The 25,189-nt window shown below is 41.8% G+C and overlaps 1 protein-coding gene across 4 annotated transcripts; it reads left to right on the forward strand.

The window, feature by feature from the left end:
• Positions 1-1,752: 1,752 nt before the first annotated feature.
• On the forward strand, positions 1,753-23,909 carry LOC119488067 (calcium homeostasis endoplasmic reticulum protein). 4 transcript variants are annotated; one of them, XM_037769276.1, is made up of 20 exons: positions 1,753-1,967; positions 3,833-4,006; positions 6,256-6,294; positions 7,174-7,355; positions 8,590-8,727; positions 8,832-8,983; positions 11,589-11,700; positions 12,915-13,004; positions 13,983-14,175; positions 14,462-14,625; positions 15,768-16,022; positions 16,899-17,094; positions 17,205-17,452; positions 18,012-18,145; positions 19,913-19,999; positions 20,260-20,412; positions 21,679-21,792; positions 21,888-21,985; positions 22,097-22,282; positions 22,992-23,909. In XM_037769276.1, the coding sequence occupies exons 1-20, from the start codon at positions 1,943-1,945 to the stop codon at positions 23,027-23,029; spliced, it is 2,778 nt and encodes a 925-aa protein (XP_037625204.1). In that variant the 5' UTR covers positions 1,753-1,942; the 3' UTR covers positions 23,030-23,909. The 4 variants fall into 4 exon arrangements, with proteins under 4 accessions (XP_037625204.1, XP_037625205.1, XP_037625202.1 ...); XM_037769277.1 differs by having other exon boundaries at positions 1,754-1,967; positions 7,186-7,355; XM_037769274.1 differs by having other exon boundaries at positions 1,755-1,967; positions 16,899-17,115.
• The last annotated feature ends 1,280 nt before the right edge of the window (positions 23,910-25,189 follow it).

The raw sequence follows: 25,189 nt of genomic DNA on the forward strand, positions 1-25,189 counted from the left end.
AAGTCCACTTTGGCTCAAACAGTGACGGATGGTGCGATCGGACACTGATGTACCTTGACCTTGGAGTTCACCTCTAATCTCTTTGGAAGTTGTTCTGGGCTCTTTGGTTACCATTCGTATTATCCGTCTCTTCGATTTGTCATCAATTTTCCTCTTGCGGCCACGTCCAGGGAGGTTGGCTACAGTCCCATGGACCTTAAACTTCTGAATAATATGAGCAGCTGTAGTCACAGGAACATCAAGCTGCTTGGAGATGGTCTTATAGCCTTTACCTTTAACATGAAGGTCTATAATGTTCTTTCTGATCTCCTGAGACAACTCTCTCCTTAGCTTTCTGTGGTCCATGTTCAGTGTGGTACACACCATGATACCAAACAGCACAGTGACTACTTTTCACCCTTTAAATAGGCAGACTGACTGATTACAAGTTTGAAGATACCTGTGATGCTATTTACAGGACACACCTTAGTTTAATATGTCCCTATGGTCAAATTATTTTCAATCTTTTCTAGGGCTACCATCATTTTTGTCTAGGCTAGTTTCATCAGTTTGTTTTTTAAAATGATTCTGTTGAACCACAATTCAAAAGCAACAGCTGATTTTCATTAGTTAATTTTCAGTAAATTTTTATTTATTATTACTTTTGTCAGTTTCAAGTTATTTCAGTGACCATTGTGGGGTTTTCTTTCTTTAACGGAAGAGTACCAACAATTTTGCCTACATCTGTATATGCATGATGAGAAGTAATATGTGCACACAGAGGTGTAAACAGGATGTAGTATGTAATAATAGCTGCTATAACAGCTGTGGGTCGGGGATGTGCATTTTGAGGAGGAAGAAGAAAAAAGGAAGACAAATGAGAAGTACAGGTCCTTCATCATTAATCCTTTAAGGCATTAGCATGTTCCTTCTGCCTCAGTCGGGTCTTAAACTCACAACATCAGACACCAAAGACAAGTCACTATCTTGGTGAGCTTACTGCCTGGGAAAACTACCACTTCACACTATGATATCACACTATGAGTGAGGCAGTCGCCAGGGTTGTATGTAAAGGCAGATTTCAAACTAGTGTCAAAAATTCAATTTTCGAGACAAAATTCTGAGAATTTGCGTCCTTCATTTAGACAACATTGAGATGTCGGTAATTTATTTGAATAAAGATTGATTGCTCCAAAAGTGACAAACTGGTGTTTAAAAATGCTTGTTTTCCATTGACTGCAATGGTTCACATGTGGATAGAATTCAAAATACTGTCCAAAAAAAAATACAGTTTTTGAGATCAAAATCTGAAATGTGCCACCCTACATCCATCATGACCTCAAAATGTTGTCATTTATTGTCATGAACATTGGAGCTTTATTTAGCAAGAATTTGCAGTAGCTGTGTACAGTTACTGTTCACACTAAAACGTTCTGATGCATGGTGGGCTCAATTTATGATAATTAAAAAAGGATAAAAAAATATTTAAAAAAATGATCTTTATAAAACGGTCACTATATCCTGACATTAATACATGAGACAGGTAATCTGAAAAAAATATCATCTGCCTCTGTGTCTTTTTTTTTGGAAATTCATAGTTTGAAAACCGCTTATTTTAAATCCAAAGTGATTATTTCCAAAGATGCAGCACATCCGGAAATATGTGTTCATGTTTTAGATGGAGACATTACTGGAGTCATTCCCTCACTTTAAAGACACCTCAAGAAGAAACTGGCTCAACAAACCCCGCCCTCCCCGACGGTAGGTGGCGATGTGCAATCTCAAGCTGTTTGCGAGCCTCCATTCAAACCAGAGAAGGAGAACACTTCCGGCGCACGTTACAGGCGCAATGCAGAGTCTTTTAGTCAATATTGTGTCTGATTTGAGTGAAAGATAAACCGAGTTAACTGATCTGTGGACTATCTATTAAGGCTCAGCGGGTTCGCTGTAACTGAAGCCAGACATGGATATCCCCAACCCGCCTGAAGGTGAGCAGCAGCAGCGACGTGTGATGGTCATTGAATGTTAGCTAGCTTAGCTCCCATGCTACCTAGAGCTAACAGTAGTTAACGTTACTGCTCTGCAACACAACACGTTAGTTACCGCTGCATTTAGTATGTCGGCCTGCGTTAGTAACGCCAGTAGCTCCGTGTGTCCAACAGGTTCATGTGTACAACTCTACAGCAGTGAACTACTGTGAACAGTGATGGATGTTAAAATAGCATCGTTAGCTTTAGCTAGCTAGCTAACGTTAGCTCTTTCAAACGGCTAATGTCAGTTATTTATCACCCAAGTTTGAGTTTCCTTCTTTTCCCTTTTTGGTTTTCAAACTTGGCGCCATTGTCAAATCCTGGATAAGTGGGTTATCCATTTATTGAGCTAATGTAGCTCTATTTACTGTAACACTGTGATGTGACATGGTAACCTCGGATCCTCCAGCCAGGGTTGGAGGAGTGTCCTCTCTCCTCAGGCTGCTCCACTCATATCTGTGTGCAGGAGTCTGAAATGAACCTTTCTCCTCACCTGTCACTGTGCAGCTCACTGAACATTTCTACCGGCCACTCATTGTTTCTGTCTGCCACTTCTGAAATCTAAGTAGGTAGAAGGCTTTAAAATTGTAAACACTGACGTCAGCCAGTGGTACCAGACTGTAGTATTATGGAATATATCAATTATTTAATTGGCAAGTTAACTATTTGAAATTTCTTGGGAATTACTGCCAAATTACCCCAATATTTACCAAATATTTACCTCCAAAACCAAAACTAATAAAAGACACTTCTGATCAGGCAGAAATCTCACCATTGTGTGACTTATTGTCTACACAAATGTAACCTGGTAGCTGATGTCACGATTCAGGGAGTTTTTAAAGAAATTTCAAAGAAGTTATTTGCTGATTATCATCTATTTACCAGCAGACATAAAGCATATCAATTAACATTGAATTATTTTGCTGGAAATGTATTAAATAAATTACCAGCTATTTGGAAATAGCGGAATATAATTATTAAATAATGTTTATAGTAAAGTAATTTTCAATAAATGTATAGGTACATATTTGGGTAATTTGGCAGTAATTCCAAAGAAAATTCAAATAGGTTACTTGCTAATTATTACCTAATTACCATGAAATTTGTGGACCTGTAAAATGTAGAGTTTTACCATATATTTAATTTAGGCTTTAGAATTGCTTTGTAAAAATATTATTTCTTAATATAAGGTAAACCTGTCTGCCATGGTGGCAGGTGACCTGAAAGTTTCAACCAACATTTACCCTGTATTTGGCAGGTGGCAGGTGCTAATTTCATTCCCTGTCTGTGTGTAAATAAACACATCAGGTCCCTCTAGGGCTGGCAAGCTAGTATGACCTGGTTGGTACCGATGGATTCCTCAGGTTTTCTAGTTTCATATGATATCTTGATCACTCTAGCTTTAAAACTGCTACAACCTCCGAAAGATCAAACAGCGGCTGAGGTTAATTACAAATTGCGAGTTGCGGTAATGCGTTATATATATATATTAGTGCCGTTAAAACAACAACAAACAAACGTGTTATTATCGTGTTAACTTTGAATTTTAAAATTATCTGGTGTATAAAATGAGCAAGGAGATATTCCACTTCAGGACGGTCCTGGAAACACCTTCACAATAGGTACATGTTGTAAACAGTAGTTAGTGCTTAGTTCTGTAACTGGAATATAATGATAATACATCTAAAAGTGTCACAAAAGCACAAGTTACGTTAATTTCTTCCAATCTTTTTGTCATTTGTTTGTACCGCTTTTAGACAGATCACCAGCTGCCTCAGCTCTGACTGTATATTTGATTTCTTCCTCTTTTTTTTCTGGTGCAGATCAAGAACTGAGGAATGTCATCGACAAGCTGGCCCAGTTTGTCGCCCGGAACGGGCCCGAGTTTGAGAAGATGACAATGGAGAAGCAGAAGGACAACCCTAAGTTCTCCTTCCTCTTTGGGGGAGAATACTTCAGCTACTACAAGTGCAAGCTTGCTATGGAGCAACAGCAGCGTATGTAGTTAAAGAGACAGTCCACCATATAGCCAGAACAGGGGTATTTGTATGATGTTGGAATGTTCAGTCAATTTGGTTTTCAACATCATTAGGTCTTTCCCAGAGTCCTTCCTGAAATGATTGAAAATAATCAACGTAATTGAATTGTAAATGGTAACGGACTGTATTTATATAGTGCTTCTCTAGTCTTAGCGACCAATCAAAGCACTTTACAACACACAGATGGCGTTAGGTGCAATTGAGTTCAGTATCTTGCCCAAGGACACTTCATGTCGGCTGTAGGGGCCAGGGATCGAACCAACGACCTTCTGATTAGTGGTAGACCACTCTACCTCCTAAAGCCAAAATCCAGCATGTACAATTGTACAGGCCAATAAACGATAAACATGTAATTCATTATGTAAGGGATAATGTACAGCAAGCCGGTCATTGTTGTTAAAGAATCCCGACAGGGCGATGCTCCACGTCAGGGTCTCTCTCTCTTCTTTCACAACAGTGACCCGCTAGCTGTACATTATCTTTACATTATTATTACACGGCTACTGACTGAAGAAATCAATATTGACACCAAAACGATCCGCCAGAGTCCGACATCAGAGCTGCGCCCATAGCAACGGTCTGTTATACGTAGCAACGGTCTGTTATACCTAGCAACGGTCTGTTATACAGAAATTACAGACCGCAGAACGCCATGATTGACCAATCAGAATGGAGTATTCAACACAGCTGTGTAATAAATCAACACATGCCAACTTGTATTTAAGGGACATCATAACCTTATGCAAAGAAGAGAAACTGTTGACTGAACTCTCCAGCATCATATTAATGATGGGTATTCTGTTTTAGGAGTGGATTTGTCCTTCGCCTCTATCGGCATGCAAAGCCTATCAAGCAAATCCTGTACCTATTCCATCGGGCTTCCTTATAGCTCCTAATGTCTACTGCCATGACAGCTGTGTTCTACTGTAGAGTAGCAGTGCAACCACAAGCTGCCTCCATCTTCACAACAAGGCCATATGGAGCTCACCAGTGCTGAACCCAATTGAACTCTGAAATGGCTCTTTATTTGAAACAAGAGTTGGGCTGGGTATGCCACCTTTAGTAATGTACCGTTAAGCTGTATAATGAGAGAGTGTGCTCCCGTCGGTGGGCGGTGCTTGGTTTTGGCTCAACTGTTTTCAACATGGCTTTCTGGTCACAAACTGTCTCATTTTACAGCTAAACAGTCCACTAAAATATGTTTCTGCAAACATTTGAGGCGAGAAAAAGTAATTTACAGTAACAGAATATTGATTCATATTTGATCAGCGCTTCTCCATGAGCAGTGATTGACAGCTGCGTTAGAGACTACGTGGATCTGATTGGTTCTTCTTCTTCGGATGCGGCAGAGTCTTGCAAATAACATCAGTAGCACTAAATGAAACCTGATTATCCGTCTCATGTACCACTGTCAGGATATAGCAAAAGTTTGAGCAAATATGACAAAAAAGTATATTTTATTGATGTTACCGAGTGTAGCTTTAACGTTTTTAAGAAACATATGCATCTAGGCTTCTATAACCAAATTCAGTATTTGTATACCACAATACCCAGCCCTAAACACAAACCCTGTGCCCTAAATCCATATCCTTTAACCCTTGAGAACTGATCAGGATGACGTGTTAGCTTTATTATTATTTTTATTATTATTATTATTATTAGCTGTGGCCTGGTTGACACCTTAAAGAGAAATTCTGTTTTCCTGCAAACTGGATCTTATTGATGTAGTTTTGGACTGATTCCTACCAGTAAGAATCACTTTGGCCTTATTGAGAAATCCAGCAGTACAATATTATCATAACTAATAATAAAACATACATGTTCAAAGAATGCTCCTAAAACCTGAATAATATCAGCACATCCCACATGTCTTAATGAGAAACTGCTCCATTCAGAACAAGGCCTAATTCAGACCATCCAAACTGAATATGCTGTTTACATGACCCGAATCAAATTTGGAATTTTGTTGCTTAAATAGTTATTTAACCGTAGTATTATATATTTACTTATAGGTTTGACTCATCAGACTGTTAATGCCACTTGCTGCTTGTGTAGAGGAAGTCGGAGCTTCTTTGGTCACTGTATGATGCTCAACAGCCTGTTAATAAGAGCACAGTGTTGAGCAGGGTTGCATGGAGTTTTTCTGTCAGTCATGTCATACCACTGAAATGCATTACTGTATCACCGTTTGCTTTTTCTCCACATAGATCCCTCTAGCCTGGACGGGGAGGAGTATACATCTGAAGGTATTTATTTACAACCAGACAAATGTTAAAGTTCCAGTTGGAAGGTCACATTTTGTGCTTTAAAGCGTTTTGGTTTGCTTTCAGTTGTATTTTTCTTGTTAGTATGTTTTTTTTCTTTTTGAGTTTTATGCTGTAGTGTTGTTTTGAAGTTTGATATATCAGGTATCTTCTTGATGTTGCTGATCAAAATGTGATTAATCCTCCATTTGGAAGCTGTCAGGGTTAGAGTAGACAAACAGACGGAGGAGACCGGACTCGCCTGGTGACACGTCTTGTTATTTAATCTGGAATGCTATTTCTCAGGATTCAGGGCAGAAATGCAAGTGCTGTGTTCAGGACACCAGTATCTGACTAATTATCTCAGTTCTTGGTCAAATTGTGTCCCGATAAAGTTTTCACTAGCTCAATCTCGGGCCTAGTTTCACAACGATAAGTTGACAGCAGTGGCTTTATGTGGGTCCTGTTTGCACCTGGAACACACTGCTGGGTGGGTGTCCATCTTTATTCAAATGTGTTCTTAAATTAAAATGAGTCCAAGATGAGACTTTACACCATCCACCACTTTTGTGTTACAGACCTAAATCCTGACTAACGTTAGTTATTTTTGACAGCTTGCATACCCTGAGCTTAATGAATCCCATCAGACAAAGGATTAGAGATTGACAGGTTATACATGGCTGATATGATTGATGATCCCTTAATCGACCTAATGTTTTATATTTTAATCTTAGAATTATATATGTTCAATTATAATAATGCTTTTTTTTTTTTACTTGTAGCTTGATTTGTAGGCCAGGGATTCAGTCTGAGCCCCAGAAGCAGAGCTTTACCAGACCTCCACACGTCACATGTTCATACCCACTGCTGTTTTTCCTGCTGGTATTTTTGCAGAAATGTACAACCCGGGCTCCACAGACGTGGTTGATATCCCTCCTCCACAGATGTCGATGATCGCTCCGCCTACGATTCCTCCGCCTGCTGCGCCTTCTATGGAGGAGCTCGTCCAACAGAGCCAATGGAATCTGCAGCAGCAGGAGCAGCACATGCACACACTAAGACAGGTACAGAGCATAATTAATACATCTGGCATAGAGGACATCCTCCCCTCTGGGATGATTCACGTTTCCTTTTGTTTGTTTATTTTTTTTATTTTTTTATGTTTTTATTTTTTGGGGGGCTACTCGAGCAGTGCTCTTTCAGGGAGTGCGAGTAACCAGATAAGAAGCCAGCTAACCGATTAATGCAGTGAGCCCACAACATGCAGCGCAATCCTTCCCGATTTTCAGTGTAATTGTTTTGTACTAACGGCAGGCCTGGAATGTCATCATTTCAGGGGCTAGGCCACTTCGCCATTGGTGTTGTCAATTTTTCGAGGGATAAAAAGGTCAAGTGCCATCAAATAAAACAATGATTTTAAGTCCACGGGAATAATGGATTTAACTTAAGGGTTGAGGGTGATTTTATTTTTTATACACAGTATAACTATAAATAAAACTAAATAACTAAATAAAAAATATCTTTATTTCACAAAATAATTTATTGGCATTTACAAATTACCAATAAGTTGTTTATGGGGCTGTCATATTGAATCACGATTAATCACATGATTGTCCATAGTTAATCGTGATTAATCACAAATTGATCGCACCTTTTTTGTCCGTTCAAAATGCACCTTAAAGGGAGATTTGTCAAGTATTTAATACTCTTATCAACATGGGAGTGGACAAATGTGCTGCTTTATGCAAATGTATGTATATATTTATTATTGGAAATCAACTAACAACACAAAACAATGACAGATATTGTCCAGAAACCCTCACAGGTACTGCATTTAGCATAAAACAATATGCTCCAATCATAACATGGCAAACTGCAGCCCAACAGGCAACAACAGCTGTCAGTGTGTCAGTGTGCTGACTTGACTATGACTTGCCCCAAACTGCATGTGATTATCATAAAGTGGGCATGTCTGTAAAGGGGAGACTCGTGGGTACCCATAGAACCCATTTACATTCACACATCATAGATTTATGGCTGGGTTTTAGTTTTTAGAAATACATTCATCCGCTTCCTTATTTATATTTCGTGCAGTGCTTGTTACCGCCCTGACTAACGGTGTACCAGTACTGTACGTAACAATCGGTACAAGGGAACAAGATGTGAAGTTAGGGTACTTTCTACTATAATACTTTATAACAGGTTATGTTGTTTCCTTCCTGTTAACTCCTGATGCTCTTCAACAGTGGCAGGCTGAAAAAGAACGGTTCATTTCATCCTCTGTCTCTCTCAATGTAGGAACAAGTGACCGCAGCCATAGCTCTGGCTATGGAGCAGCAGACCCAAAAACTGCTGCTCGAAACTCAGCTGGACGTAACAGAGTTTGACAACCTGCTGCAGCCCATAATAGACACCTGCACCAAAGACGCCATCTCTGTAAGCCTGCCGCGATGGAGATTCTGTTTATGTTGGTAGATTCCCTTAAAATAGTTAAAAACAAGCTTACTATCTCACTCTGTGTGTGTTTGTCCTCTCGTCAGGCCGGTAAGAACTGGATGTTCAACAACGCCAAGAGTCCACCGCATTGTGAGCTGATGACATCACATCTTCGCAACCGCATCACTGTTGATGGAGCGCATTTCGAGCTCCGCCTACATCTCATCTATTTAACCAACGACGTTCTCCATCACTGGTACACAAACCCAATACACACTGCACATAAAGACACGGATCACTCTACCCCTGCACCTCCTTCTAGGGAGTGTTATAGAGCCCCGATAAGACTGTGATTAACATGGTCATGATGATCCAAGTATTGGGTACCCATTGCTGATTAATTAGCTTTTTACATTTTAATTTGATTTCATTAAATGGAATGTATATACTGAATTTATACAAGGCACAATGAAACTGCTGGAATTTAACATGTAGGCACTTACAGAACGGCTCATTAAGCAGGCAATCGTGAAAAAATTAAACTACATTTATTTTGCTAATGAATTCATTTTTAAAGTCACATATTAAGCTCCAATTTGCAGATTTTCTGCTTTTCCCTTTTTATTTTATTCTAAAGTGAATAACTTTAGGTTTTAGGGCTCTGGGAAATTGCATCCTCCTTCTTTACTATTTGTTGACATTTTATAGATTCAATTGATTAATTGAAAAAATAATTAAAGGTCCAGTGTGTAACCTTTCGGGGGCTCTATTAGCAGAAATAGAATATAATATTAATAATTATGTTTTCATTAGTGTATAATCACCTGAAACTAAGAATCGTGTTTTCGTTAGCTTAGAATGAGCCCCTCTTATCTTCACAGGGGCTGTGGTCGAATAGTCTTTTCTCTCAGGAAGGTTCCTAACGGAGTGAATTTACCCTCTCAGTCTCTCAGTAGCAGCCATGATGAGAGCTGTTAGAATCCTCTAAATGCTGAGGAAAGGAGCTTCAATGCTTCCTTTCTCATCTCCTTTAGCAGAGGATTCACTGGACCATCCTTTACCAAAGGAAAGAAGATAATAACATCCCACAATTCCTCGCGGCCGCAGCATTTAAAGCGACGCACCATTTGGCCGTTCATGATAACAAACAATATGCTTATCTTGCATATTATTTTCATACACTAATTGGGATTCATGTTTAATATGAGTGGACAGTGACTACCATTTAGTTTCACTTTATTTTTAATTAATTATTTATTTGGAACATGTAACAAATACCTCAGTAAAAAACACAACAAGAATAATTAATAAAATTAACATTAAACAATCAATTAACAAATAATCAACGTTAATAAATATTACAGAACTATATGGTCCTACACCTTCTCCAATGAACTCAATATTTATCATATATTCCTTTGTTTATTTCAGTTCCAACCTTGGTAATGAAGTGATGTTTTTCACCGGTTGTCCACGTTAGGTCAGATGATCTTTTATGATCTGTTGATAAGAGTGTTCCAGTAGCAGGAGGACCTGGGGTATCTCTCTTTAACACACCGCGGGTGAAGCAGTCTGTCACTGAATGTAGTTTCACCACGGCAGACCCACGTCACTAACGTCCGCCGCCATCGCATCATAATTATGGAGTCTAATGAAAGAGCAGTCGGATTCTCTGAACACCACGGTTGTCTTTTTGAATTCTCCTTCTCATCTTTCCTTGACCTTGTGACGTTTTCCATCGAGGTCAAGGGGAAGTGGTTAGGAAAAGACGTTGGGCCGTCATTTTTGTACTATTTGACCGCAGCCAGGGAGCGGGTCCTCTTCATGTTGCTCCGCCATGTTTCTACAGTAGCCCAGAACGGACAATCTAAACACTGGCTCTAGAGAGAGCCTTTCACGTTTTCATGATACCTGAAGGCCACCGTAGTTCTCCTACAAGCTTGTGAAACTGCGGTAACGTGAGCCGCAGAGGGCTAAACTGTGGTACCGCCACCCGCCGTCTGACCTACGTTGCTCCTGAATTAGTGTTATTATGGTATAGATGATCTCAGAACGAGGCCAATGGCGTTACCGCAGTTTTGCACTTGGCGGCTCACATTGCCGCAGACTTGTAAAGGGAGGAGTGAGCGGAGGGGTACTCGGTTGTAATCTGCAACCACACCACTAGATGCAGCCAAATCCTACACACTTTCCCTTTAAGTCATTGACCAACGGTGAAAATAAGCATTAGTTGCAGCTTTGGTCCAGTATGAAACACATCTTGTATAAAGAGGCTTATTTGACCATTAAACGTCCCCTATCATGCTCATTGTCACGTTCATACTTGTATTTTGTGTTTCTACTTGAACATGTTTACATGCTAATGTTAAAAAAACCTTAATTTTCCTCATACTGTCTGTCTGAATATACCTGTATTTACCCTCTGTCTGAAACGATCCGTTTTAGTGCATTTCAACGGAATTGCAACGGAATTGCTTTACTAGGCAACAATTTGGGTCCATGTTTACTTCCTGTCAGCTGATGTCGTTCACATCCACTGCAACAGGAAATAAACTGAGACACATTTAGAATGTTTACGTTTAAAACCGTGTAATGGTCTAAATATTGTATATTTGTGACATCACAAATAGACAGAAATCCTAACTGAATACGGGCTGTGTGTGTTTCTCCGTATATTGAGCGTTTTGATAGTTTAACAGTATTTATATAAAGCACTTAAACCTGCTTTATAATATAACAGACATGACAATCTCACTTTTTACAATATGGGACCTTTAAAAACAATTTAGTGAGAGTAAAATGGTTGAAACGCTGTCACTATATTCCTCGTTGTGACGTGTGTTTTGAATGTGTCCTGGCAGCCAGCGGAAGCAGCAGAAGGATTTGTTGGCAGCGCTGCAGAAAGTGGTGGTTCCCATCTACTGCACCAGCTTCCTGGCTGTAGAGGAGGAGAAGCAGCAGAAGATCACCAGGGTAAACACATGGGCAACACCTTTACAGACTACAGTAGTATTCTGCTCTTGGTAGTAACATTAACATCATAGGACACCCCTTTATCCCAGAATAATTATAATAACATAACATATTCACATGTACCAGAATGAATTGATCAGTTCTTATTCGGGTCGGTTCACTTTTAGGGCTTGCTATTGTCAGTTAATGTGGTAGAGTGTATCTTGTTTTTAATAGGACAGTGTCAACCACATGCTGTATATCCACAAACAGTGTGCAGTCTAAAAGCCCGTTACACACCAGAGGTGTTTTTTTTCGTGCGATTACTTCGCACATCAATATATTTTTTCAAAAGTTTTTTGTCATGAGTACTAAATATTATTAATACATATATTATTTTTCTGAGCTTTTGCGCTACGAATAAAGGCATCAACCATTCACGTTGTACGTAACAGACATATTCAGTACGTACACTGTAGTGTACACCTCCCGGTGTGTAAAGACCTTAACTCTAATATTCATTCATAGAAATGAGTAAATGGCTTACGGCGGAGTATTAGGGCCACATTGAGGGGAGAAAATCAGAGATTTAGAGGATAAAGTCATAACTTAACGAGAAAAAAAAGTATATCCTCCTCCACAAAAGAGTCAGTTTCCCCATCAGGTCCGTGTGGCTCTTTCTTCAAAATAAACTCAGTTTCTTTAAGAACAATCTTTTCCAGGTCCTGATACTGATGATAATGTGCTGCTGATGAGCCAAAAGATGAAGGATTTGGTTATTTGTGAAACCTAAACTAAAGTAGAACTTCACAAGATGCTCCACGTTCCTCATTTTCACACTATTTCCCCTCTAAAATAACACGTCAAATTACTCATTTATAATATTATGACTTTATTCTCACAATACTACCACTTTTTTTCTCGTAAACTTCTGACTCTATTCTCATAATATTACGACTTCTTTTCTCGTAAACTTCAGACTTTATTCTCGCAATATTACGACTTTATTCTGGAAATCTCAGGTTTTTAAATGTTTCCTCAATGTGGCCCTAATACTCTGTCGTAATAGCTAATTATACAGCATTGATAAATAAAGGTTCGTCAGCACTTCCTGCTTGTTCTGCTTTTCATTTGTTGAATTGGAAAGATAGAAAAAAAATCTGTTTTGGTTCAAATTGTTATCCCTGAGTTTAAAGTTATCTTTCTCTGATTATACCCATCCTCCTCCTTCCCAGTTGTTGCAGCTGTGGGAGAAGAACGGCTACTTTGATGAAGAGACCATTCAGCAGCTCCAGAATCCGGCCCTGGGCCTCGGCCAGTACCAAGTGAGTGGAATAAGACTTTCCTGCTGGCTCAAAGCCAGCGGGAGGGAAAACGCAGTTTTAGTTTTGATTTTCCTCGGACACAAAATACTTCTACCAATAATCTCATCCACATAACAGTAATCAGGTGACTCTAAAATGATTTGGAATACAAAAAAAATAAAAAATCCCTGGAATCATCTGGAATAACACATCTGTCATCAGGATGAGTCCTGAGCTCCGTCGAATACCTCGTGACATTTTTATTAGAAGCAGTCCAAGCTGTGCTTCCTCTGGAGAATCCAAATATTGTTTTCTGTCACGTCAAGACGATTATATCAGTGAGTGAGTTTTCACTTTTGTCACTTCCAATCATGTTCAGTATTTGCAGTTGTGGCAAATGTATCCATATAATCAGTAACACTGCAAAATGATCCATCCTACTGTACAGTATTTGCTGCAAACAAATACAACATGTTTGTGAAACAATTTAAAAACAAGTTTTACATGTGAGGTCGTTGTTTTTTTTAGGTTTTTTTTTTTATTTAGTTTGTAAACCTGTACCTGCCCTGCACCAGCCAAGCTGTAAATGATCTCTAATGCCTCGTTTCCACATAGCTTTGTGCATGTACGCGAGTTAACCGGAAGTTTATTCGTTCCTATGGGACCCTCCGTAATCTCCGATGTGTTGGCGGAGCTCCTCCATCCGTTTTTATTTTTCTGTCCCTAATTTTCCTGAAGTACGTTGAAAAAATATATATCATTTTCAGCAGATAACGGACAGACCTTATGCACTGTGTGCGACAGGAAGGTAGCATGTAATGCTAGCTTCACCAAAATAACAAAAATATACTGGTCACACCCATTAATGCGGCACCTGTGAGATTTTGCTTGTGTTTACGTTTGTGCCCCATTTTTGGAAAATGAATCCATTAGTGGGTTTTAATTCACTGCTAACTCCGTAACAACCTCCGATATATCAATCCCTTTCCCCTCTGTCAGGCATCTCTGATAACAGAGTACGCTGCGGCAGTGCAGCCCATCCAGCTGGCCTTCCAGCAGCAGATCCAGGCTCTGAACACCCAGCACGAAGAGTTTGTCGCCAGCCTGAAGCAGCAGCCGCAGTCTGCCACCGTAGCACAGCTAGCTACCCCCGCTGAGCCCGACAAGGCCCCACCGATGACCACAAAAGCTGGTGAGAACACAAGCACACGAAACCAGAGGCACAGCCTGATACATGAAGTCTCATTGATTGTTTGACATGACAGGAGGTACTGTACGTTAACACAGTGCAGTCACACTCTTCTTCAATTTGAAACTTGCTATTTAAGAAAAAACATATAACATCAATTGATTCTTACTCAACAGTTTTTTTTATCTTGTCTTGTTAAGTTTAGCTGGTTTGTGATCTGCTTCTCTATTTGGCAAGTCCATGTATGTTTGTGCTGTAATGTGTTGGTGTTTGTGTGTGATGTGTGCAGGGGATGTGAAGCCTCCCATGTCAGGTCTTCCTCCAGGGGAGTTTGAGGGAGCTTCATCCAGGCCACAGGACCCCAGCAACCCCAGCGGACCCTCAGATCTCCCCTCGAACAAGCCTGGGTGGTATGACCCCCAGCACATAGGCCCCTGGAACCCCAACCAACCGGTAAAGACCTACGTGTTTCTCTCTGTGTGTGTGTGTGTGTGTGTGTGTGTGTGTGTGTGTGTGTGTGTGTGTGTGTGTGTGTGTGTGTGTGTGTGTGTGTGTGTGTGTGTGTGTGTGTGTGTGTGTGTGTGTGTGTGTGTGTGTGTGTGTGTGTGTGTGTGTGTGTGTGTGTGTGTGTGTGTGTGTGTGTGTGTGTGTGTGTGTGTGTGTGTGAGATGTGCGTGCGTGTGTGTGTGTGTGAGATGTGCGTGCGTGTGTGTGTGTGAGATGTGCGTGCGTGCATACTTTCTTCAGAGTCTCTGGGCGTATTCACACCTGCTTTGTTTAGTTGGGTTGAATGGAACCCTGGAGTGTTCACCCGTTCGGTGCGGTTCGTTTGGGCAGGTGTGAACACAGCAATCGCACTCGAGTGCAGCACCAAAACAAGCGAACCGAGACCTCCTTGAAGGGGTGGTCTCGGTACGGTTCGGTACGCTTCGTTTGTGGTGAGAACTTGATCCGACCTCGATCCGGCCCAACTGGAGAAAGCATTGCTCCTTTTTAGATTAAACCAGCTCCGGTAGCGAGCAGCGCTGTTCATGTCAACACCAGACAACATTACTACAGTAGAGCCTACGCTTGCCCTCGCTATTCACATCAGTACTAAACAGGTGTAACGTCAGGCTGTGTTGAAGACCACGGGCATACCTGATGGATCTTCGGAAATATTTCCGGCCGATGAGCATGTCTCATCAGCCGATGAACAAGCCTCCGTCCTCCGTACGTCTTGATACGCTCCTTCTGCGACTCCAGTGCATCCATATATTGTTTTCCAGTCGCCTCATTTTCAAACTGTGCCGTTGCCTTGAGTGAAAAATTGCTACGAGGTGAAAAAACTTCTCCACCGATGATTCAAATCCTCAACGTTTAGGGTGCAGCTCTAGTCCCTGTCCCCTTTGTGTGCTGCAGGCTCCAGCAGAGGTTCTGTGCCCACCTCTTGTATTTGCAGCAGGCCTCACCCCAGCTGCGCCCTGGTCCCACCCTCTCGTGATAGGTCTTGCCCGGCCTTCAGAATTCCCTGCTCTGGGTTTGGTGCAGTGTGTGTGTGTGACCTCAGGCAGCAGGCCATGCTCAGACCCTCTCTGACTCTTGTCCTTCCCCAGCCTCCTTTTGACCCAAACCAGCCTCCTCCCCCCTGCCCTCCCTGGAACAGCCATGAGGGGATGTGGAATGACCAGAGGGACCCCGGCAACTGGAGCGGAGGTCCACCCAGAGAAGGAGGCCCCTGGAGCGGTCCAGGTGGGTCTGACCCAGGCCCTCCATCTTGGAACTCATATGACCAGCAGCCGCCATGGGGGAACCAGCCTGACCAGCCTCCGTGGGGCCAGAGGGAGCCCCCGTTCCCTCCACGCATGCAGGCATGTGGTCGATGATCATTGTGGTTTTGACTGGCTTTGCTTTGATTTCTTTTACCTATCTTTATTGTATTGCATTCAGGGCCGTCAGAGTTAGCGTGCAAACAACGCGTTAACGCAAATTAATTTTAACGCCACTAAGTTCTTTAACACATTAACGGAACTTACGATGTTTAGGTTGTATCGGGCTCAGTTTTAAAGCTAGAGTGAAGATATTGGCATCGTATGAAACCATCAGTACCAACCATGTTATACTAGCTTGATGTGAAGGAGGTTAAATAACGCTCCAAACTTACGCAAAGTTTTGGCGAGGAAAAAACATCATAGCCATTTCCAAAGGGGTCCCTTGACCTCTGACCTCCAGATGTGTGAATGTAAATGGGTTCTCTGGGTACCCAGGAGTCTCCCCTTTACAGACATGCCCACTTTATGATAATCACATGCAGTTTGGGGCAAGTCATAGTCAAGTCAGCACACTGACACACTGACAGCTGTTGTTGTCTGTTGGGCTGCAGTTTGCCATGTTATGATTGGAGCATATTTTTATGCTAAATGCAGTACCTGTGAGGGTTTCTGGATCAATATCTGTCATTTTTTTTGTTGTTAACTGATTTAAAATAATAAATATAGACATACATTTACATAAAGGAATCATATTCACCCACTCCCATGTTGATGAGAGTATTAAATACTTGACTAATCTCCCTTTAAGGTACATTTTGAACAGATAACAATGTGTGATTAATCATGATTAAATATTTGATTCGATTGACAGCCTTAATTGCATTACATACTTTACATTTACAATCTGTAAATCCAGTATATCCTAGTTGAACTTTTCTGTTGCTCATTTACATGAATGACTGTGCATTTTTACAGAGACCTCCCCATTTCAGAGGGCCTTTCCCTCCCCACCAGCAGCCACCTCCCTTCAACCAGCCCCCACCACCACCACACAGCTTTGGACGCTTCCCACCACGCTTTATGCAGGACGACTTTCCTCCCAGACACCACTATGACAGGCCGCCGTACACCCCACACCGGTTTGATTACGCTCAGGGAGAGTATCCCGGAGGTGATTTCACAGAGGCACAAAGTAATTAAGCAGTAATTTCACTCAAATGCATCCGTAGTAGTATTTACTTTCCTCGTGTATTTTAACAATATTCACTCACATTTTGCCAGACATACCAGGTCCTCCTCCCCACCACCATCCCAATCAGAGGCTCCCTCCCCCGGGCATGGGGGCCGAACATCCTCCCTGGGGCGGTGGATGCGAGCACCCGGATTTTGGTGGCCCGCCCCCACACGGCTTCAACGGCCATTCACCCCACATGCGTCATCGGCAGCATCCAGTTCAAGACGACCCCAGTCTGGTGCCTAACGTCCCCTACTTTGACCTGCCAGCTGGTCTCATGGCTCCGCTGGTCAAAGTAAGTCACCTGCTTCTGATTCAAGGACAAGGGCATGACATTAAAGTAGAGTGTTATCAGCTGGTTAAACATTTACTTTACTACCATCAAGCCATCATGTTTGAATACTAGCAGGAGAAAAGACTGATGGAGCACAGTGGCTTACAGAATGGACCCAAGACTCTGGAAATGATTTACAGGACATTTTTTTAAGAGAGCTTGGGAAACAGACTATTTAGACTTGCCAAATAGATTATAGTAATGGAAAAGGCCATTCGTAAACAGTCTTTAATTCCATAAATTGGGTATCAGTGTAAAGCTGAGACTCTTGTGGATCCAATGAGCCCAACTGTATTCATGTGTGATGATGTTAGTCCCCATAGGATACTTCAGATTTTATGGTGTGTTCTTTAGACCATAACAGTTTTCCTAAAATTAGATCGCAGTATATGGCAGTATATTGAATCCTGTATCATGATACATACGGTATCGCCAGATTCTTGCCAATACACAGCTGTATTACCCACCAACAGTCAAACCTGCTTGTCTCACGATCCTCCTTGTCATGTGTATTGCTCAGCTCGAGGACTGCGATTATAAACCTCTGGACCCTAAAGACATCCGACTGCCCCCTCCCATGCCACCTAGTGACCGCCTGCTCGCTGCTGTGGAAGCTTTCTACAGCCCTCCATCCCATGATCGGCCCAGGAACAGGTACACACATCTTCATTTTCCTACACATGAGATACGATGCATTGAAATTTCTAAGGCGGTGTATCCCTCTTGGAGTAAAGCATAAGAGGATCAATGATACTGAAACCCCTTTTCCCCCTGGTCAGATTGTAAGGTTGGGGTTTGATAGCACATGAGTTTGAATCCACTTTCAAATCTGCTTATTGAATCCAAATCCTTTCCAATCCCTTATTAACATTTCTAAGTCAAATAAACAACTGGTCTTTTGCTGAGTACAGACACAGTACAGGCTTGCAGAGATGACATTAATCAGATAATAGCTGACTTTCATTTTAGCAGTGAATGTTACTTATCTACAGATTATATAATCTGCCACAGGCAACATTTGTCATTTGAACTTGCAACAGCGATGGTCCGTGGTAACGGGTTAACAGTGAGAAGCCTGCTAACATTAGCAGAATGTGCAGTACGTTGCTAGTTAGGGATGTCATGAGGACCAATACTTCAGTACCAAGTCAATGCCCAAATTCTGAAAGCGTGACGGTACTCATTTTTCTACCGTAGTGCAGGTACCGTCCAGTGTTCATTTCTTTAGCGAAAACTATGACAAGATATGTTTGTCAACAACCTTTTATTCCACGACTAAGACGAGACGACACAGACGCCATTAAACATCGACAGTGACCATATCAAACATGCATGTTGGACGAAAAAAGACGAGACTAAAATGTAGTTTAAAAACATAAAATCTCTCCGTCACCTTCTTTCTCTGTCTCAAATACACACACACACACACACACACACACACACACACACCACACATGCTGTGGTGCTCAGTTTGTTTCAATCCTTCTTGTCTCACACCTCTATCCTGACAATTGTGCTACTATCAGGGTCTGAAATTAGCACCCGCCAAATGCAGGTAAATTGTTGGCATTGGCGGGTGAAATCGTCAGACCATCAGACACTCTGGCAGACAGGGAAAATGCTAATGATGGGAATAGAGAACTGGTTCTTAGTTATCTGATTCCTTGTCCAATCTTATGCCTCCGTGACTATCGATTCCTCTGTCTGTATTGATGCTTTACCACAGTTCCGCTGAGTTATTATTATGAGGCGTTCAAAGTCGGCTCAGGAAAAATGACTATTGGGCGAAGGTAAATTACAACGTTAGCATGATGCGTTCAAATGTAATCTCGTAAAATGTAGTTTTTGGTGAGAAACTTGAATAACTCCAGTCGTTTTCACAGCAATATAAGATAGATAACGGAGAGGGAGTTATGACCTGTTTCACGTCCTAACACTAGCTCGAAGGGTTTATTGTTTTGTTTTTATTTTTCACCGTGTAATCGAACTGAGTATCGAGAATCATGGAATTTCACTGATATTGGTATCAACTACTAAATTTCTGGTATCGTGACATCCCTATTACTAATAAAAAAGAGCAAGGAGAAAAAAAGCTGTTTGTTTGTGACTGATTATATCAACACGGAACCAGATCCAAAGTTTTCCTGTTTGTACTTCTAGTACTTTTATTAGCTAGGCTTAATCAGAATTAGCCATTTTTCCAGCTTTGTGTTTTTATTGAAGGATTTAATTATAAAGTAGTTTGTGTTAATGCACATGAGCAATGCAACCAGTCGCTAGCAACGGAGCACCATGAAAGCATCACATTATTTTCAGTAGCTGTGCATCAGCAGCAGCAGTTCTGTGTAGCGCTGCTAGCTTCTGATAGAACCTGCTGGAGGTCCGAGTCTTAAAGCTTGCTGTGGTTTGTTCCTCCATTAGTGAAGGCTGGGAGCAGAACGGCCTGTATGAGTTCTTCAGGGCCAAGATGAGAGCCAGGAGGAAAAAGGGACAGGAGAAACGCAACAGGTGAGCTTCCTCTTCATTTGGATCTTTTCCTCTTGTTCCGTCTCTTCCTGTTTCAGCTTAGAGCTTAGTAATGGTCTATCAAAAATGATCTTTCTAACTGCACTCTGTGTGTTGGGTTCTGGTTCCAGAAAGCTCCCACATCCTTTGTGGGGAGGATGTCACTGTTGGTGAATATTAAGGGCTCACCTGACCCACAATTTTATGCTCTCTCTTCCTGTAACCCCCCCCCCCCCCCCCTCTTTTAACTCTCCTCCTTCCAGCGGTCGTGGAGGCAGTCGCTCCAGGAGTCACTCTCGCAGCAGAGGGAGATCTTCATCTCGCTCCAGCTCTCGCTCCTCAAAGTCCTCCAGGTCACGGTCCCGCTCATCTCGCTCCCACTCCCGCAGCCGCTCCCGCTCCTACTCAAGATCCAGGTCTGCAAACACACACATCACACTGACTTCTGTATGAGATATATATATGTATATATATATATATATATATATATATATACACACCGATTGCAATTTTGATGGCCGATTCCGATTCTTTGGTTTTTATCTGACCTGCCAATTCCGATTTTCTATCAAACTATAATTGACAGCAAGGTTTCAGATTTACTTTTTCTTTACCACCTTCCTAAAAAATCATTTCAACTGTCCCAAAGTCAGTGTAAACCGTCAGAAATTCCAAATGTTATCCTTTTACTTTGTTATTGTCATCTGTAGTGGTTGTTGGCATAAAAAGACACAATTGATTAGGAAATAAATGTTTTTATTTTTATCAAAAATTTGCTTTGATTAAAAAATAAAGAAATCTTCATATATTATTCATTCTAATTATATATTAGAAACTGCTTAGAGCTGACTTTAGTGTTAGGAAGTGAAACAGATCATAATTCTCTCTCTAATATCTAGTTTATATTGATGTGAAAACATCTCCTTCAAACAACTGGATTTATTCAAGTTTCTCATCAAAAACTACATTTTACAAGATTACATTTGAACGCATCATGATGGCGTTATAACTTACCATCGACCCAATCGTCTATTTTTACTCAGTAGCGCTTGAACGCATCATAACGTGACTCAATGGAACCTCCGTTAACATTGGCTCCTTAGCTCCGTGCTGTCGGCAGACAGAGCAGCATGCAGGGGAAGGAACTACTAACTTAATCAGATACTTATTATATTGGAATTATTCCAATATAATAAGCGTCTGATTAAGTTAGTTGTCACAAATGTTTTAAGGTTGTCCCTCCGCGGCTTATTTTGGACTTACAGTTGTGACGAATCGCAGCTTTTTATGTCTTCTTCACTCACACTGAAGAACCTCCACATCGACGGTGTGACGTTACTGACTGTGCCGCTGTGAGTCGGCGTAAAACCATCATATGGCGGCGACACCCCTGTGTAAAATGTGAACGGTAAAAAAAATCTGAAATATGAGACAGATGGGCTGGTTACCGGTCACGGCCAGTCAGCTGTAAACTGGACGGTTATGAGAGCATCTCTAATACATCCATAAATATACAATAGTGAGGGTCTTGTCAATATAGAAATGAGCCCTTGTGTACACAAGGAGGGACTAACTGTTATATATAATGTTTGGTAGAACATAAAGTAAGCAGTTGTGGAAGAAGCAGAGCTGATATTGTTCTGGATTTTTCTTATGGTCATGCTTGACCTACCCCTCTTTAGGTCCAGGAGTAGATCCAGGTCATCTCGGAGTCACTCTCGCTCCAGATCCAGATCCCGTTCACGTTCACCCGGGAAGAGACGCCGTGGCGCCAAATCCCAGAGCTCCTCTCCTCCGTAAGTCACCTCCGCTGCTCTTTGATAAGATGTTTTCATAAAAGACCATTTTGATGTTAATCTTAATGTCTGACTATCTCTCCCGCTCTCTACAGCTCCACATCAGTGTTGGGAGCTGCCACTCCCTCCAAACCGTGTACAGATCTCAGGCTAGGGGAGGAGAACAAGGGCCACCAGCTGCTGATGAAGATGGGTATGCTATAAGGATATTTTACTGGCTGTGTTTGGGAACTTAACGTCAAAGTCAAATGAACCACACATACTGATTTCTTTCCTTTTCATGGCGTTGTCCTGTCTGCTGCAGGCTGGAGCGGTTCAGGCGGTTTGGGGGCCAAAGAACAGGGCATCCAGGATCCAATCAAAGGAGGAGACATCAGGGATAAGTGGGACCAGTATAAAGGCGTGGGGGTGTCACTGGACGACCCTTACGAGAACTATCGCAGGAACAAGAGCTACAACTTCGTTGCCCGTATGAAGGCACGGGAGGAAGGTACATGCACACACTTTTATGTTGGGATTGAGATGGAATTTAATGCTGCTTACACTCGACTGCCAAGATAAGATACTTCTGTTACAGTATTGGCCCAAATATTAGGGCTATGCTTGTTTCTGGATATTGTGTTTGTGGGGGTTGTATTATATTCAAGAAGCAGGCATTTACATTCTCACATGTTCTTTGTTAGAGGGACTCTATGTGAGAATCAGAAATTGCTTGTTAACAGCGACACCCTCTGGCCGTTAAGTCAACGACAGTCAGCATCCTGTTGCTCGCGCTACCGACACACACACAAGACTGAATGTGATCGACAGGCATCATGTTGATTAACGTTAGCAACATTAGCACTCACGAGCGTGCATGAAGTCACATCCATTGGATTTTCGCGGGGAAAAAAGGGCCCCGGGTTCTTCCCATTAAAAGCATCTACAGGCTGAGAGAGGAAACCAGGGAAGCTGCGGAAGGTCTATTTTTTTAGGTCAAGTTACAACCTGTTCACACTGGCAATAAAAACGATGAAAACATGTTTATACATGTAAAAACTTACATACAGTCCCTTTAATGAACTGGAAAAAGGTATTGGATTGCAACTTTTTTTATACTTTTGGAATTGATGTAATCTTTATGAAGTACGGTTAAATTACCATACTCTTCAGATTACTATCATTCTTAAATGTTCTCTTCTTTCTTTTCTTGATCCCAGTCAATCGGGAGCCTCCGGAGCCGCCTGCAACTGAGTGATGTCATCAAATAGCGTCAAACAACTCCTCATCTTCCCCCGTCGTCACCACCTCCACCGAGGATCTCAATTTCACTTTCAGTTTCCAATCCAGGATTGTAGTCAGCCATCCCAGTTCCCTCCTCTTTCTCCTCAGAAACCAGAGTGACGATACAAAGAATCAGCAAAGGAGGGCGGAGCCTTTTTGCTCTCTGCTCGATCAAGAGCTTGGATTAACCTGGCCAAGCAGAATGATGGAACAGTCAGCACTGACAGCAGTAACACTGCAGAACTCAACGAGTCTTTGCAGGGACACTGGAACTACTTCTAATGAAGAAGACTCTATTTCACTCCCGATATTTTCATTTCATATATTTCATTTTATCTGTCTCTAAACAGAGTGTCCGACCTCCTACAGTGTGTAGGCTGATACCAGAGGGCTGATACCAGAGGGCCGACTCAGACGGTGCCTCCACATTTAAAAGAGCTGGGACACAAATGGTTAAACTCTGAGAGTAGAAGGAAGTGAAATACTCTGGATATCAAGGCAGTGCTCTTCAGTTTATACATACATACCAATCATTTAAATTTGGCTTTTACACTCTTGTTTTCAAGTTGCCCAAATCAGAAAAATCACATTTGTGTAGAATTTTGAAAAAACATTCAAAAAAGTATTTTTGAAAAATGTCCTTTTGAAAGAACACAACAGCCGTGTTTTTCTTCTTTACTAATCAACAGATCTCACTATGGAAGTAATTTCTGCTGAATAATTAGTGGGTTTAGTTTGTCATGGATCTCTGGATGCCTCAAAACTACCACAGATAGACTGAACACATTGTTTTCTTCTCCACAAACACACTGTAGATATATAGAACCTAAATAAACACAACTCTGACTCACAAATGAGTTTGTTTCTTTGATTACGTGTAAATATTGAATTTAAAGTGCATCGGTGAACAGTTCCTCTTTTAACATGCATCAGATTAGAGAAGTCTTCATCTTTCTCAGCTGTTCCACCACCGTTAATATGAAGTCATTTTCGAGTGTACATAACTAGTGACTTAGTACATCTCCACATGCCTTCCAGTCTTTTTTCCCCATTTTTCCTCAATTTGAAAAAGATGTGCCGTTATGTGTTCTGTGTATTTCTGCCAGAAAAAGAAAATCGTTGAGGCCCCGACACACCAAGCCGACATCAGAGAACTGAAGACGACGAAGGCCGACTGTTGAGTCGCCTCACGTCGCCTTTGTCTCGGTGAAAAGTTGCATTTGAACACACCGCCAAGACGACAGCCGACGGCCAGCTAACCACGTACGTTCTGCGGCTGCGTGAGAGGAAATAACTCTCCACACCAGCAGGCGGCGGTAGTCTGGAATCATCATTCAGAAAGGGAAACAGGAAGAGCGAGGACGGAGGATATACAAGCTGTTGCTATGATACGTACATGAAACAAAGCGGCGTCTGCCGACCATTTTCACACCACTCTCACTCACCACTTAGCTTCATCCAGATGTTCATGTGGTTGGTGTTGGAATGATCAGATGAGATGGAACATGAGAAGAACCTTCTGTGTGTTTCCTCTTGACTCGTTGGCTTGCTTTCCTCACTTCTGTTTCTCTTCTCGTGCACTGATTCATTTAAGCTGAACAGCCGATCCGAGTGATTTCTCTTACCGACGGGCGGCACCGCCGATTCAACATGCTGAATCGGCCGAAAAAACTCAGACACGGGCAGACTAGAGCCGACAGTGCTGGACACACCGTAAAAACTAGACCGACAGACGCTCACCGACGGCCCTAAACTGCCTGACAGCCGACCGTCGGCTTGGTGTGTCTTTGGTCTTTGTCCCGGGTAGCTCACCTGGTGGAGCGGGCGGCCATGTATCGGCGCGGATTCGGGGCTGACCCGCGGCCCTTTGCTGCATGTCGCCCCTTCTTTCTCTCTCTCTCTCTCTCTCTCTCCCCCTTTCTAGTCTCTCTGCTGTCCTTTCAATTAAAGGCCAAACAGATAATATAATAATAAAAATATAATCTTTAGACTAAAGTGCTTTCAGACCAAACACGAATAATTCATGCAAAAAAATCACACGCCAAGTAAAAATTCAAACTATTCCATCTCTCTGAGCGTATCCACATCCAATCTGAAACTTTCATATTTCGCAATGCAGTGTTTTTTTTTTCAC

Source organism: Sebastes umbrosus, chromosome 5 (assembly GCF_015220745.1).
Source record: "Sebastes umbrosus isolate fSebUmb1 chromosome 5, fSebUmb1.pri, whole genome shotgun sequence".
Classification (NCBI taxonomy): domain Eukaryota; kingdom Metazoa; phylum Chordata; class Actinopteri; order Perciformes; family Sebastidae; genus Sebastes; species Sebastes umbrosus.

Excerpts from the sequence above, each read along its gene's own strand:
- LOC119488067 (XM_037769274.1), top strand. The coding sequence starts at position 1,943 with ATGGATATCCCCAACCCGCCTGAAG. Across the intron at positions 1,968-3,832 it reads TATCCCCAACCCGCCTGAAG|ATCAAGAACTGAGGAATGTC; the intron begins GTGAGCAGCAGC and ends TTTCTGGTGCAG. Across the intron at positions 14,626-15,767 it reads CCTGGAACCCCAACCAACCG|CCTCCTTTTGACCCAAACCA; the intron begins GTAAAGACCTAC and ends GTCCTTCCCCAG.